Raw genomic sequence first — 14844 nt, 5'->3', positions numbered from 1 at the left:
AGCAAACAATGAACTCTACTGAAGTCCCTCAAATTCCTTTTGAAGTGGTCAGCATGGACGTCATGGAAATACGTTGGAGATCGAAGCCATTGCGACTATTAGTTACTGTTGATCACTATTCTGATTTTTTTTTGAAGTAGACGAAATGAAAGATTTAACATGCAAAACAGTAGTCAATATATGCAGAAAAAATTTTAGCAGACACGGTATTCCTAAAACTGTTATATCAGACAACGGAACCTGTTTTTCTGGAGCTGAATTTCAAAAATTTAAACAGGATTGGAATTTCCAACATAAAACATCAAGTCCTCACCATCCTCAAGGTAATGGAAAAGCAGAGTCAGCCGTCAAAATATGCAAAAATCTTTTGAAAAAATGTGAAGATAGTGAGACAGATTTCTATGAAGCTCTACTGATATGGAGGAATACGCCAAATAAAATCACGGAGAGAAAAGGAGCCAGTTTGTATCAACTAAACTTTTGGTTGACATGCAACCTCAATTTTTGTTTACTTCGAAGTCAAAAATTGTTAGATTCCGCATTGCGTCTGCAGTTAAAACAAACGCTATAATTAAGTATTTTCTACCTGAATAGCTTGGTGCTTCCAAACCAAAATTTATCAAATTCAAACTAAGATCATAGGTATTTCTTACCATTGACATGTTTGCCTTTAACGAAATAGAGGTTGAAGAAGATTGTCCATCATTAACAATTTCAAACTAAATCTTAGGTTGAATCAGAAAAAATGTTGGGAAAAAACAACCAGGTATTTTGATTGGGTGTATATCAACCTTGAAAACGGTTCACAACAAACTAAACCATTAGTTTGTTTATGTCACTGTCAGCCGCAATCGCCGCGATAGCCATCTGCATTGTTTTGCTCAACGCGAAGTATTTTGTTTGCCGGTCGTCTCGTTTGCGCTTTCGATTTTAAAAGTTTTATAAAGTTATTCGGTGGTTTTATTCAGTGAATTTACCGTAAAAGTCGTGCTGGACCGTCACCTGCTATCCAGGTAAGGTTAAAAGTGCTCAAATCAGGCTCAACAACTGCAAACAAAGAGGCCAAAAAGTGTGTTTTTGTTTTGAAGTTTCCAGGCCACAAAAAAATTTTTGCTTAGAGGATACTGTAAATCCGGTTTTTAAGTGTTTTTCTGCTTGGCGCAGCGTTTTAGGGACAGTATCTACTTCTCGTCTTAGTGTTCTATAAATATTTCCACAAAACAGTTAATAGGGCCTACCCATAAACTACGTAGACTCGAAGGGGGGACGAGGGGATCTGGCCAAAGTCTACGGTCCATACACATTTCGAAAATTTTGTATGGACGAAAGCCTACGAGGAAGAAGGGGGGTGGTGTAAGATTGCCAAAATTGAGTCTACGTAGTTCATAGACAGTGCCTTATTGTTGATCAATTTTTAATTCGTATATCGTAGGCCGATTGAAGATACTCCATATGCAAGTATATCATGCAATTTACCACACCAGCAGGTACCTGGCAGGTACTAAATCGAACCCACGCCGAGTTTGTTGAAAATCCGTGCGTTTACTGCTTTGGCAATTAGACTCCCAAGTGCTTCTTCTTCTTCTTCTTCTTATTCATGGGTAACATCTCCACCGGGACAAAGCCTGCTTCTCAGGTTCTTCGAGCACTTCCACGTTATTAGCTGAGAGCTTCCTTTACAAATGATCATTATGCATATGTATATACACGGCAGGCACGAACGTACTCTAGAAAATTTCCTTTTCGAAACCGACCGGGAATCGAACCCGTCACTCCCAGCATGATCATGCTGGATATCCACACCTTCGCAGCTTTGACTGTATAGGCCCTCAAGTGGTTACAAAAATCAATCATGATATGTACTTAAGTAAATATTGAACAAGAATGAGTATTGTTTAAAAATGAATATACTGCCCCACTCGCATAACAGTCTCATGTGAATAGGAAACCCAGCAGGGACTGTTATGCGAGTGGGGACAGTATACGTGTCATTAATAAGAGATTTTAATAGTTTATCTTGTCCCTCCGGGCCCTCCGCATTTCTGAGGGCCCACAAAATTTCACATTACGAGTAAAAAATGCGAAATTGTGATCGGAAAGACTGCAGCTATTTCTCCAGCTATTTATGAAAATTTAATGTTAAACTTCTAACAAATTATGTTAACACTCATCGATTCATCTTTATTCGGCAAATTTGCTCAAAATTTATAGATCTACAACTTTGCCGAGAAATGTAGATGGTTTTTCTTGTAAAAATGTGGTTTTCAATTTACTTGAATATATGGAGTGGTCCATTTTCGATGTACCGTAAACTGGGGTGTAGTTGATCAGTGGGGTGAACCTGACCACTCAATTGCCCACGGATATTGACTTTCAAGGAAGTTACCATTCCATTTTAATGTTACGTCATTGGATTGCGAATGGCTAAAATATAATTGTAGCTACCTTGAAAGACGATATCCGCGGGTAATTGAGTGGTCAGGTTCACCCCACTGATCAACAACACCCCTGTTTACGGTACATTGGAAAGAGGGCCGACTTAGGAGCGACTTTGTAGAAGATCATTTTATTGAAACTTTTTTAGTCACCATGAAATCTGAAAAAGATGCAGAACAGACTGAAACTGAGTCCCAAGGGGAACCAGATCCAGTCATACAAGAAGACAACGAAAACGAAGAGGCGGATATATCATACGAAGAAATAAATGACGAAACCATTGCTTTCATACAATTGCTGGAATCATTTAAGGTGTCGATTGAAGTGATCAACAAGTTTCTTGGTAAGATCAGCAAAATATTATATAATCAACTCTTGAAAAGCAGTTTTTCGCATTGATTCACAAACCCGTAATTCAAAATGATTTCACTGCTATACAGATAAATTTCAATTGTCATCGGTTCGAGTTTGAGAGCGAGAAAACTGCTTAAGAGTTTTTGAAAACCGATGATGGGTTGTCCTCTGAAAGTAATGTTTTAATGAATTTCCTAATACAGCAAACGGATATGACGTAGAATCTCTCAAAGTTATCGAACGACGAGAAATCGAGGAGCTCCTTTGTGAACCATTCCTTGGAGATAGGACAAAAATTATTCATGGATTGAATGTGTGGCGAAAATCACAGGTACCTAATATCTGAACGATTAATTTGAGAATTTAGAGGTATTAAAATCTTGCATTTTTAGAACCTGCAACCCGTTTCGTCTCCACTGAAACTCGTTCAAAATCTCCCTCAGCCTAAGGATCAACCAGAGACCAAGCAACGGGAAATGTTTTCAGCGAAATTCCTGATCAATAAATCCGCCAAAGGGAAACAAATTCTTGAAACCTATAAGTTATCGCGTATTCTCACAAAATCACAAAAGAGAATGATAACGCATATCGTCATCGACGAATTTAAAGACGTTTTTGGTAAACTAACACATATCGAACTTCTGAGTCGAGCCGACGAGTTGGGCGATCTTTTTCCAACTGAATCAAAGGTGATTAAATTTCGGAAATAATTTTTCATTAGGGCTCAACTGACATTTCTCTTCATTGATCCTCCCTTCGTGTTATTACAGAATGTGTATGTATTGAGTTTTCAATAGGAGACTACATCTCTTTAAAGAACAGGAAGCATAACGATTTGGTTTGTTCTGATCAATTTATTAGCGGAAGAGAGAATCAACGAGAAGAAATGGAACAAGTCATTTTGGCCCTAATGAAAGATCATTGCCAATTTGTATTGATTTGAATCATGCCATCCATTAATTTCTTACGCATTTTTGTTAACATGTACTATAACAATTGATATTTAAATTTGGAACAGGGATTGAGGGAGGAAGATCGAAAATGCGTGACGTGGTTAATGAATGTCCTTTTATGTCCTTTGATCCATTGTTCCATATTCCAAATACTAACGAGTTACGATATGTTTTACTTTTAGGAGTCTTGGTACCAGCCAACATTCGCACTTGTTGCCGGAAAGAAAACGAGACTGGGACATTTGCCAAAGGGCTGCCTTTATGACCGGAACTGCAACTACACTGCTCTCCAAGCGTCGCAACAGAAATCAAACGATAGTGAGAATATTACACCGCCATGTTCGCCTTCCGATGCTGATTGTAAGTAATATTTTTATATATTTTTTTTTTAAATTGATAATTTCATAATATTAATTGTAATAATCGCAATATTTTTAGGGGTTGAGTACCAGCAAGCGAAGACATGGATTAGGCACCATGAAGACGAATGGCCCGCAGTTATGCAGAAATGGGCATCAACAAGCGTTATTCGCTTGTACGAAATCTCTAAACTGGATAAACCGACTTGTGAACTGGTTTTGGATTTATTTCCGACACTGCGCAAACCCGAAGGATATCAACTCGGCCGAATCGATTTCGACACAAAGTTCCCAACGAAAAGCGCCGCATTATTTGCAAAATGGAATGTACTCATCTCATCGCTCAAGCCTATTTTCGTTGCTGATGTGACGGACAAAGCCGGCAAAGCAATTCTCAGCCTACTGGAACGTGATCTTAATGAAGGTAATTTTTGTTTGCAATGGATTACTGCACGAATTTATTCTGGCCTGCTTACTCTCACACGAAATTTGACGTTTGAGAGGTGTCGGCACCGCTCAAACGTCAAATTTTCTGTGAGAGTAAGCAGGCCAGAACAATTTCGTGCAGTGGACCATATGTAAGAAAACCTAACACAAGGCTCTACATGTCCTGATTTTTATCACTTAAAGATTTCGTTTACAAAAATAGTTTTGAGCAAAAAATATCCTATAACAAATCTGTTTTATATTTGAAAAAAAAACAAAACATGCGGGACCGAGTCTACCCAAGGATAAATCCTACACGAAATTTAACCTAACTAAGTCGACACTGATTTTTCATTAGGGCCTAACTGACATTTTTGAATTCTCTTTATCGATCCTCTCTTTGTGTTATTACAAAATGTATATTGAGTTTTCCAAAGATTTTTTGGTTGAAATGCGAAGAAGACGACTACATCTTGCTATAGAAACAAAAAGAATAATGATTTTGTTTGTTTTGATCAAGTTATTAGCGAAAGAGAGAGTCGACGAAGAGAAATCGATCAAATCAGTTAGGCCCTTATGAAAAATCATTGTCGAAGTCAGGATTAATTTTGATTCTAATCAACAAATTTTCAATTGTAAACAAATAAAATAGTCTTCAGTTTACGTTGTACTTACATGTTAATAATTTAGTTAATCAAGTTTTTTTCCCTTAATTTCAGATTGCCGTGATGTTGCTTACTCGATGTTGCTTCCATACATTTTGCCGTGCTCTGTACTCACTCTCTTAAACAAATCAAAGTGGAAACCTAGTTATATCGAGAACCGGAATAGCTTTGTTTTCTGGGTACAGAACATAACAGATCTACAATCGAAAGTTAAAGCTCACCATATCTCGCGCTCTGAGAATAGAGGAATGTTACCATGTCCGCTTGTGGTCGTCGTTGGTCCAGAACTCACCCAGCTGAACACCTTCATCATATCCTTCGGTGACGCATTCTACCGCCTTCCCACCTTCCTGAAAGCGTTGGATGTGTGCTATAAACTCCACAAAGTCTACAACCTACCTTTCGCGAAGGAATGTGCAGGATCATGGAACCTAATCAACCACGTTATCTACGACTTCCCGCTGGAAAATTCTTGTCGTGCGAAAATTCTTTCGATCATTAATGTGATCAACACCGGAAGTTAAGAATGATCAACTGTCCATCAGCAGACTGCCCTTGGAAGGGCATTTCCATCGAGCAATATTACCGCCACGTTCAACGGATGCACGAGCCTTTAAACGGATACATGTGTATTGAAAAGTGTGGCCGTTTATTTACATCGATCACAAGTCTTCGAAAACATACATTGTCCTGTAGAGAAAAATATAATTCTAATATTGAGTGTAATACAGAGAGAACAATCAATCACTTTGAGCAGTTACATGAACCCTGTCATCCAGCGGAAATCCATGTGGAAAATGAAATTAACAGTAGAGAAAAGGATAACGAGGAAATCAACATCGAAAATAAATGTGTAGTCGTTAGTGATACTGTGAAATTAGTAGCTGTTGAAGCAAAACAACTAAGCACCAACATGACATTGAAATGGCTGAGCGAAAATGGACTCGCCAGGAAGGTTGCTTTTGAGATCAATAGAGACATTAAGCAAAATATTGTCGACCCACTAAGCTCAGTAATTCATGATTTACAACTCAAGGGAGCTATGACGAATGAGTGTGAACAGATGCTCACCACCATGCTTGAAAGCTTCGATTGCACATCTGAGTACAAATGTATACAGCAGCTGAAAAGAGATGGTTTGTACGAAGATCCAACGTATTTCCACGTCAATGAGGAGCAAATGTCATTGTCCGCCGATCCACTTTCCGAAAGGGTAATAATACAGTTATACAACAAATTAAAGTTAAGATTCGAATTGAATGTTTATGCTTTTCTTCTCATTTACAGATTTTTGAGCAAATTCACGGTGTATTGATGCCCGTAAAGTTCATGCTGCGAACATACTTGCAAACTGAGGGTGTATTCAATACGGTTATCAATAGTCTGAAGCTGTCGAACGATGGACTGATACGCTCCCTTATTGATGGTTCAATTTGGCAGGAACGAACAAGAGAAATGTGTTGCAGAACCGTGATCCCGATAAACATATATTTTGACGATTTTACCACTAGTGATACATCTTCTTGTCATTCAAAATCCACTTCTATTTGTGCCGTATATTTAAATATACCAAGTATGCCAGCTTATCTACAAGGAAAATTGAGTAATATTTTGACCGTAGGGTTCATCAAAAGTCAAGATAGGAAAAAAATGAACAATGACAAAACTCTGCACAGATTGATTGAATTGTTAATTGAACTGGAGACCAAAGGCATTACTGTTAGCATTGATGGAGAAGAGCGAAGAGTGTTTTTTGTTCTCGGATTTATTGTTGGTGATAATTTAGGCGTGAATGGGATTCTGGATTATGTAGAAAGCTTCCGAGCTAACTTTTTTTGTAGAGTATGTAAAAGAAGGCGGATTCAGACGGAGACAGATGCCAAAGAGCACTCGGAAGTTTTTCGCTCGCCCATGAGCTATGATCATGACGTTCGACTAGGTATTGTTTCAGAAACAGGCATCAAAGCTTCGAGTCCTTTCAATAAAATTCCTTCCTACCATGTAACACATAATTTCGTGTTCGATATTATGCATGATATATTCGAAGGAGTTGGAATCTATGATTTGCAACACATGCTATACTATTTTGTTTACATTAGAAAATACTTTAGCGTAAGTGACTTCAACGAGAGAAAAAATAACTTTGTCTATGGAAATCAAAACTCAGATAACATAATCCACGACATTCAAGATCATCATTTGAAAATGAAGAGGATAAAATGCACCGCTAATGAAATGAAAACGTTGATCATTTTTCTTCCATTAATTATTGGCCCTCTAATACCAGAAAATGATGAAGTTTGGCAGCTGGCATGTAGTCTTGTGAAAATCGTGCATATTGTATTATTGCGAGATGTACCTTATGAGTTAGTGAAAGAACTGAGATCAGTTATCGAGTTTCATCATACGCAATATGTCAAATTGTTTCAAGATTCTCTTAAACCGAAACATCATAACCTAGTACACTATCCCACCGCGATTTTAAAAGGTGGCGCTCTTAGACAACATTGGTGCATGAGATTTGAAGCCAAGCACCGAGAGCCTAAAGCATACTGTAAAGTTAATAGTAATCGTATTAACATGTGCTCATCTATTGCTGTTAAATCAAACTTCAAATTTGCGTATAATTGTATGAACAAAAACTTCGTTTTTCCAAAAATTCAATACGATGAAACACAGATTTACTTGAATCAATGCCGGACTCTATATCTCAAAAACAGTAATTGTAATTTAAACAACATCGACATGGAAGCTGTAAAATTTCTGAAAAGTTTTGTAAAATGTGAAACTGTGTATAATAGAGGATCGATTTTCAATGTTGTTTCGAAGGCCACGGTCAACATTTATAAAATATTAGAAATTTTTCTTAACAACAATAATGCCATATTGCTTTTATGTGAACAGTTTGAAGTGGTTAAGTTTAACACACATTTGCAGTCGTTTGAATTAAATGCGAAAACCACAACAGTGATAGTAGATAATATAGAAAACTGCGAGTCACAACAAATCAATTTACATGATGTTAATAATACTATGTATTTGCGACTATGTAATTATTACAAAGTGTGACAAAGACCTGTACACTTAGTGTTAAGTTGTAGCTTAAGTATGATAAAATGTATAAATTACATAAATAAAAGAGCTTTGATATGCGTTAGACATTTTCATATTTGTTAAAAAAAATACTGCCGGTAAACGCATTAGTGCTCATGTTTTTGGTACATTGGGCAGTTTTGCGTTTATCGGCATCTATGAAACGAAAGAACAGAAGGCGTGGGAGCCTGAAATCCCCATTTAATTTCAACAAATTTCTTAGATTGTTTCGAGAAATACCGTTGGTTTTATTTAGCATTTTTTTGTTTATATCGACAAATCTTCGGATTTGCAGAAAACTAATTTTTGGCGATAACAATCTGGAGGCTTTGTTTGAATTTACCTAGAATTAATCAAATGTCAAAAAGCAACAACCAATATTATGGTTGTTTCTAAAAAAAAATGGTTGAAATTGGGTAAAAATCGAAAAAACAAATAACCTATAATTTTAGTTGATTTTTAACAATGCAGTTTGTTGAAGTAAACCCAAATTAAGTTTGTGCAAATTTTGATACGAGAATTTGGTTAAAGTAAACTAGAATTTGGCTGTTTTTAATAATCTTTTTTCTCCGTGATGGAAAGTAGCCCATCTCAAAGATTATTTGCCAGACGGACACGGTCCAATCTTCCGACGATACCGCAGCATTGAAGCCAAAAATTGAAGAAAATGTTAGCACAAAAATTGCGGATCGCAGATTCAAAACAGCACATCATTACAATAAGGGGACCGTAAATATGAGAGATCTTCAAAATGATGAACCAGGTTTTGTGAAAATATATCCAAACAAAAGCAAATGGACAAGTGGAAGAATACTGTACCGACGAGACGAAAGATCGTATTGGATAATTACTGACGAAAATCGCGTATACTTAAGAAATCGCATTTTTATCAGGCCAGCAAGGAACATCCAACAAAATCCAGCAGCAACAATTTCGACAAGGCAGAACTTTGAAAATGACGTACAAGGATGTTTACCCTCACAATCGGATGAAAACAACCATTTTGACTATATCTACGACGAACCAAAGCAAGCACCAAAAGAAGTTTGCCAAAATCAGATGCCAACCAATGAACCGAAAAACAATATACCTGATCCAGGTGACCCCACTAATGAAGAGGAGATCCACAGAGAAGACCAAGAACCAGACGAAAATACCAAGACTCCAATATCCGATCAGAACAACATACCTCACGATGATACATCAAATTATAATTCCACATTGCTTGACGAAGAAGAATCCGCTGAACTTTCAAGAAATAAATTGAATCCTAATAACACAGAAGGAGAGATGTCCGTCATGGAAGAAGAAATACGCGTTTCAGATGAAGAGACGACTTCCAAAGAAAAGGAGGTACCTGTTCCGATACAATCGTCAGTAAGCTCTTCACTTGAACTGGCAGAATCATCATTGGCACCTGATCCTGAAGAATCTTCATCTACCTCCAGATATCCTTTGAGAAATAGATTAAGAGAGTTCTTCAGTTTACGTTAACAATGATGACGGCTGTTCGGGCTCGCTTGGAAGTTAGCCATCAATGTTAACTTCTTTTCCCGATCAGCCTAGATAGCTGTGTAGTGTCGGTAGCGGTTGTCTCAATTGGCTAAGAATAACACTACGGACCGCCTGATCCAGTGGTAAGAGTCCACTAAACAGGTGACCCCTAATTCATGGTGTTATGCGGCTTTATGCTTACCGTGCCAAAGAATGAATGGTTAGGGGGGTCTAATAAAAACCTAACCACAAACGGAGCCTGTGGAGAATTAGGGCGTCCTCCACAGTATTACGCCCTTACTGCGCTAACCGGAGCAATGGTGCAGTGGACCTTGCGTTTCTCCGAGATAATCAGTTGCCCTTCTTAAGTCTCAAATTTGAGGCTAAATAAGGGCGGGGTTATTCAAATGTTGTTAATTAGCTTACATTACTGCCTATATGGGTTCGCTTAATGCGTTTTCTCCATTGGCGTTTTTCAATTGACCACGATTTGATTCGTCGTTGATGTTTCCTTTTTGTGCTGTGATTGTGAAGAGTGTAATCTTGTCTAGTTTGGGTAGTGGCTACGGCAAGGAAACCTCAGATCAATTTTCAGCGTAAAAAGCCTATGTAGCCCAAGTGGATCTACTTCAAAAAGTTCATTTTCGTAGGGTAACTTCTGTTTAGGTTACCTTGCGAACCCAGCTTTGCTTTTTTCATTATAGATGAACTGTCGTGCCTCGAGCATGCTTTATTTTAGAATAACGTTAACAGTATGTTTCAACCTTTCCTTATGGATGCCTTCAAGCAAGCTCTTGTTTTCAGCATCTTTTCGCTGATATTTGGCATCTGAAGTAGCTCAAACATTGATTTGATATGCTTCAGTTTGATGGAATACTTAGGTGGTACAGTTCATGGTTAACTTAACATAGAATTGCACCTAACCCAACTCTGCATGAGCAGAATTTGTCATGAGTTGACTGATTGGCATGTGTCAGATGAGGACTCTCCATTTGACCTTTTTGCACTTTGGAGTGTTCCTTCGCAAACTTTGCGTATTCAGGCGTCCCTGCTCAACGAGCTAGGGAACCTGTAATAATTGGTTGCGATCACATTTTATGGAAAACTCGCTTCCATTGCTACTCCAAGAGAGTTTCATTATGGTTTTGTTATTACAACGCCCTTCATTGTGGTATACCATAGCTACTGCTTTGAAAGAAGCTTGTCCTCTGCGGTCTGTGCGGACCGCAAGAGGTATTCCTGAATGGAACTCGGACCTGTTCAAGTTCTAAATATCTTCGGATAAACCAGTCTTTTGTATAGCTACGAATCTTAGGCTTCTACCCCGAGGATTGTAGCTATAGAATCGATTTAGTGAGCACTAAAAAGCTCTGCTTACTTCAAATCTCCTGGAGCAAATGGGGCATTATCCTATTTTTCTCCAGAGGGATTTGAGTTTTTCAAACATGTTTGAACTCTTGTAGTTTTCTATTGGGTATTTTCATGGCATGAAATTACTCTGTAGTTTTATCCCGAAAGGGTGCGTGCGTTGAATAAAGAAGGAATAAGTTCCAGATTTATCTGGTTACGTCGTTCTTTCTGAAATGCTCGATACGTATTGTCGATTATCACATCTGTGATGTTCGTTTGGCTAACATGCCTGTTCAAGTGAACTCACATGTCTCCCAACTTGGGATGTCCACAGTGACTCTTTTACATAAAGTTGTATACGTTTTCAAGAAGGCACTCGCTCAAACGTAGTTTTTGCTTGGGTGATTTCTTGAATATTGAGGATGCTTTTGATGACGTGCCTTTCTATGTCATATTGAAAGTCGCATGACGTCGCAAACTACCTCCAATGAGCTATAGGCTCTTTTTACGCTTATGCGTTTTACAGTGTCCTTTTCAGGGCACTGATTAACCCCGTTGTGGTATGAGCTATGAGCTCTCGTTGCGCTTATGCGTTCATTCCCTCTTCTAGGGCACCCATTCCTATTTCATCACCTTTCCCTTTCCCAATTCCCATCCCTTGTCCCGTTCTCCCTCAGGTAAATGATGAAATAGGCTCATATGTATGGCGATGGCACAAATGTCCCAAATGGAGGATAACGTGCCTCTGGCGCCGGCCTTCTGATACCTGATGATACATCAAATTATAATTCCACATTGCTTGACGAAGAAGAATCCGCTGAACTTTCAAGAAATAAATTGAATCCTAATAACACAGTAGGAGAGATGTCCGTCATGGAAGAAGAAATACGCGTTTCAGATGAAGAGACGACTTCCAAAGAAAAGGAGGTACCTGTTCCGATACAATCGTCAGTAAGCTCTTCACCTGAACTGGCAGAATCATCATTGGCACCTGATCCTGAAGAATCTTCATCTACCTCCAGATATCCTTTGAGAAATAGATTAAGAGAGTTCTTCAGTTTACGTTAACAATCATAGAGGAGGAGATGTTGTAGTATTAATCGTAGTAGTCATTTGAATATTGAATACACCAGTTATCCGTTACTACCTGTACAGAGCAGTCGTATTATTTCACACTCTATAACAGTTACATCGTGAGGTTGCCGTTCAGAGATAACGCCAACGAACTGAATGATTGCCGTTCTGTTGCTTTGAAACGGTTCCAGATGTTGCAGGAGAGACTTCAGAAGAACCTTGAATTGAAGCAGCAGTACATCGAGTTTATGCGAGAATATGAGCAGCTGGGACACTGCCGAGAGATACGAGAGGAAAACGACGATCCGAAGCAGCAAAACTACTATTTGCCACAGAGATGTCCATATCCTCAGTGTGGAAAAGAGAAATAGAAAATACACCACTCACGCTGTGTATCTCAACAGGAGCCCGCCTCTTATATGTGGATCCACCACTGCGATTCGGATGCGCGCAAGCTTGGTGGGTAGAAATAAATCTCTTAGCTCCCTGAGCACTAGGCCACACAACAGTGCGGAGAGAGCGCTTTAAAATTCTCTCCGGTGAAAGTGTAAAAAATCACCCGGGCGCGCGCCCCAGTGAGGTTTTTGCGCCAGAGTGCGCGCTGCGGTGAAACACCGGAGAGTTCTCGCCCCGGTGACACCATGGTGATGATTCGGTGACTGCTGGGCGAAAACACGGGAGAGCGCGCGAGAGCGATGCGCGCGAAAGAGTGAGCCACACTCGATCCAAGGCGAACGAGCAAGAGCACGCACTAGCGCTTGGTCTACCCACCACCCAAAACAAGAGAAACTGGCTTCTTGGTGTGGTGAAAAATGTTCCTATCCCCAGTGTGGTCGATAAACTGAATCGCTACGGTGAAATGCCATCTCTGATTTGCCACACCACGCCGTACTTCGCCCTTCGAGTTCAACCACCAAATGCCGAGTGGTATTTGACGCTAGCGCAAAGGCGAACGCAGCAAGCCTTTCGCTCAACGAGGTTCTTCAAGTGGGTGCAACGGTACAGAAGGAACTGTATGACGTTATGCTACGGTTCTGTAAGTATAAAATTGCATTTACCGCCGACATTCTAAAGATGTATCGCCAGATCATCATGGATCCCCGAGACACGCATTTTCTTCGAGTGTTTTGGTGCGAGCAGCCATCCGACCGCCTTCGTGTCCTGGTCCTTACCACGGTAACATACGGGACAGCCTCCGCACCATTCCAAGCAACCCGCTGTTTGCAACAACTAGCCGAAGACGAATCAACAGACTACCCTATTGGAGCCCGTATCGTGAAGGAGGATTTCTACGTCGACAACGCCCTTTCGGGCGCAGACTCGCTTTCAGCTGCTGTTGAAGCAGTGAAGCAGCTGAAGGGCATCATGCAGAAAGGAGGTTTTTCGCTACACAAGTGGTGTTCCAACTCAAACGAGTTACTGGAACACATTCCGACAGCTGAACAGGAACAGCCAGCCACTTGGAATATTATGGACCGAATGGACTTGGCCTACTGTGGGACCCAAAAGCCGACATTTTCCAAATTGCCAGGCCAGTTCAGCGCAGTTTGAAGCAACCCGTCACGAAAAGGATCATTTATTCCGAGGTGGCAAGACTGTTCGATCCATTAGGTCTTGAGTCACCAGTCATCGTTGTTGCCAAACTACTTGTGCAGCGGCTCTGGCAATGCAAGATTGGATGGGATGATCCGGTGAACGACCAAACGCAGAAGTTCTGGGAGGACTCCGCAAATTCCTTGTCAGCTCTTGATACGATCGCTATTCCTAGACGAATTACCTTCGACGAAGCCGTAGACTACGAACTACACGGATTTGCCGATGCATCATCAGTGGCGTATGGTGCATGTGTTTACGTACGTAGCCTTTTCTCCGACGGATCAGCCAAATTAAAACTGATTACCAGCAAATCCAAGGTGACACCGCTACACGAGTTATCGACACCCCGAAAGGAATTGTGTGCCGCACTACTACTGACTCGACTAGTTGAGAAGGTAGTCCATGTCCTACAGATGAAGTTTCGTCACGTCGTTCTCTGGTCAGACAGCCAAATAGTTCTGGCTTGGATGAAACAACTTGTACGCAATCGTATCGCCGAAATCAACAGAAAACCAGCAGAATATCAATGGTGCTACATTCGAAACACGAAGAACCCAGCGGACATCGTTTCCAGAGGATTGCTACCGAACGACTTGTGCAGAAGCCGTCTTTGGTGGTACTGCCGATCATTCCTTTCCAGAGTTGAGTACGGAGCAGAGCACTTCGAAGACATCCCAGAAGATATGCTTCCCGCAATAACAACCATCGAGACAGTTGCTACAGCAGTAGAAGAGGAGTTTCCTTTGTTTTCCCGATTCAGCAACTTTAGGAAGAATGAACGTGTGTTGGCTTTGGTACTCCGATTCATTTGCAACACCCGTTTGAAGGAAAAGTCAACACGCCACGAATCTGTCATCGAGCTACGACATACGAACCATGAGCCAAAAAAACGATGCAGTCGAAGACAACGAATCACCTAAGAAAGCTGTTGAAACTTCGTGTCAACCGGGGGGAGTATGTTCCGTACGAAACGAGCCAAGCGACAACATCAACAACCACGAATAGCACGTGCATCGGCTCCCTGCGCAGCACAACCCAACAGCA

The 14844-nt window shown here is 40.2% G+C and overlaps 3 protein-coding genes across 13 annotated transcripts in view; 2 read left to right on the top strand and 1 right to left on the bottom strand.

The window, feature by feature from the left end:
- The window catches only part of LOC134288082 (scavenger receptor class B member 1), a 682758-nt gene that overhangs the window by 625703 nt on the left and 42211 nt on the right, over nucleotides 1–14844 (bottom strand). The gene's annotated exons all lie outside the window — the stretch shown is intronic.
- Nucleotides 2433–5717, top strand: LOC115253764 (uncharacterized). Its single transcript, XM_029875105.2, has 6 exons — nucleotides 2433–2779; nucleotides 2994–3121; nucleotides 3183–3479; nucleotides 3926–4103; nucleotides 4182–4526; nucleotides 5248–5717. The coding sequence occupies exons 1-6, from the start codon at nucleotides 2590–2592 to the stop codon at nucleotides 5715–5717; spliced, it is 1608 nt and encodes a 535-aa protein (XP_029730965.1). The 5' UTR covers nucleotides 2433–2589.
- Nucleotides 5720–8378, top strand: LOC109398428 (uncharacterized). Of its 2 annotated transcripts, XM_062851790.1 has the most exons (2): nucleotides 5720–6406; nucleotides 6481–8378. In XM_062851790.1, exons 1-2 carry the CDS (start codon nucleotides 5720–5722, stop codon nucleotides 8260–8262), a joined length of 2469 nt encoding a protein of 822 aa, XP_062707774.1. In that variant the 3' UTR covers nucleotides 8263–8378. The 2 variants fall into 2 exon arrangements, with proteins under 2 accessions (XP_062707774.1, XP_062707775.1); XM_062851791.1 differs by having other exon boundaries at nucleotides 5720–6640.

The sequence above is a fragment of the Aedes albopictus genome, chromosome 2 (genome assembly GCF_035046485.1).
Source record: "Aedes albopictus strain Foshan chromosome 2, AalbF5, whole genome shotgun sequence".
Classification (NCBI taxonomy): Eukaryota; Metazoa; Arthropoda; class Insecta; order Diptera; family Culicidae; genus Aedes; species Aedes albopictus.
This window is presented reverse-complemented; position numbering and strand designations above follow the sequence as displayed.

Excerpts from the sequence above, each read along its gene's own strand:
- LOC115253764 (XM_029875105.2), top strand. The coding sequence starts at position 2,590 with ATGAAATCTGAAAAAGATGCAGAACAGACTGAAACTGAGTCCCAAGGG. Across the intron at positions 2,780-2,993 it reads AGTGATCAACAAGTTTCTTG|CAAACGGATATGACGTAGAA; the intron begins GTAAGATCAGCA and ends TTCCTAATACAG. Across the intron at positions 3,480-3,925 it reads TTTTTCCAACTGAATCAAAG|GAGTCTTGGTACCAGCCAAC; the intron begins GTGATTAAATTT and ends TTTTACTTTTAG.
- LOC109398428 (XM_062851790.1), top strand. The coding sequence starts at position 5,720 with ATGATCAACTGTCCATCAGCAGACTGCCCTTGGAAGGGCATTTCCATC. Across the intron at positions 6,407-6,480 it reads CCGATCCACTTTCCGAAAGG|ATTTTTGAGCAAATTCACGG; the intron begins GTAATAATACAG and ends TCTCATTTACAG.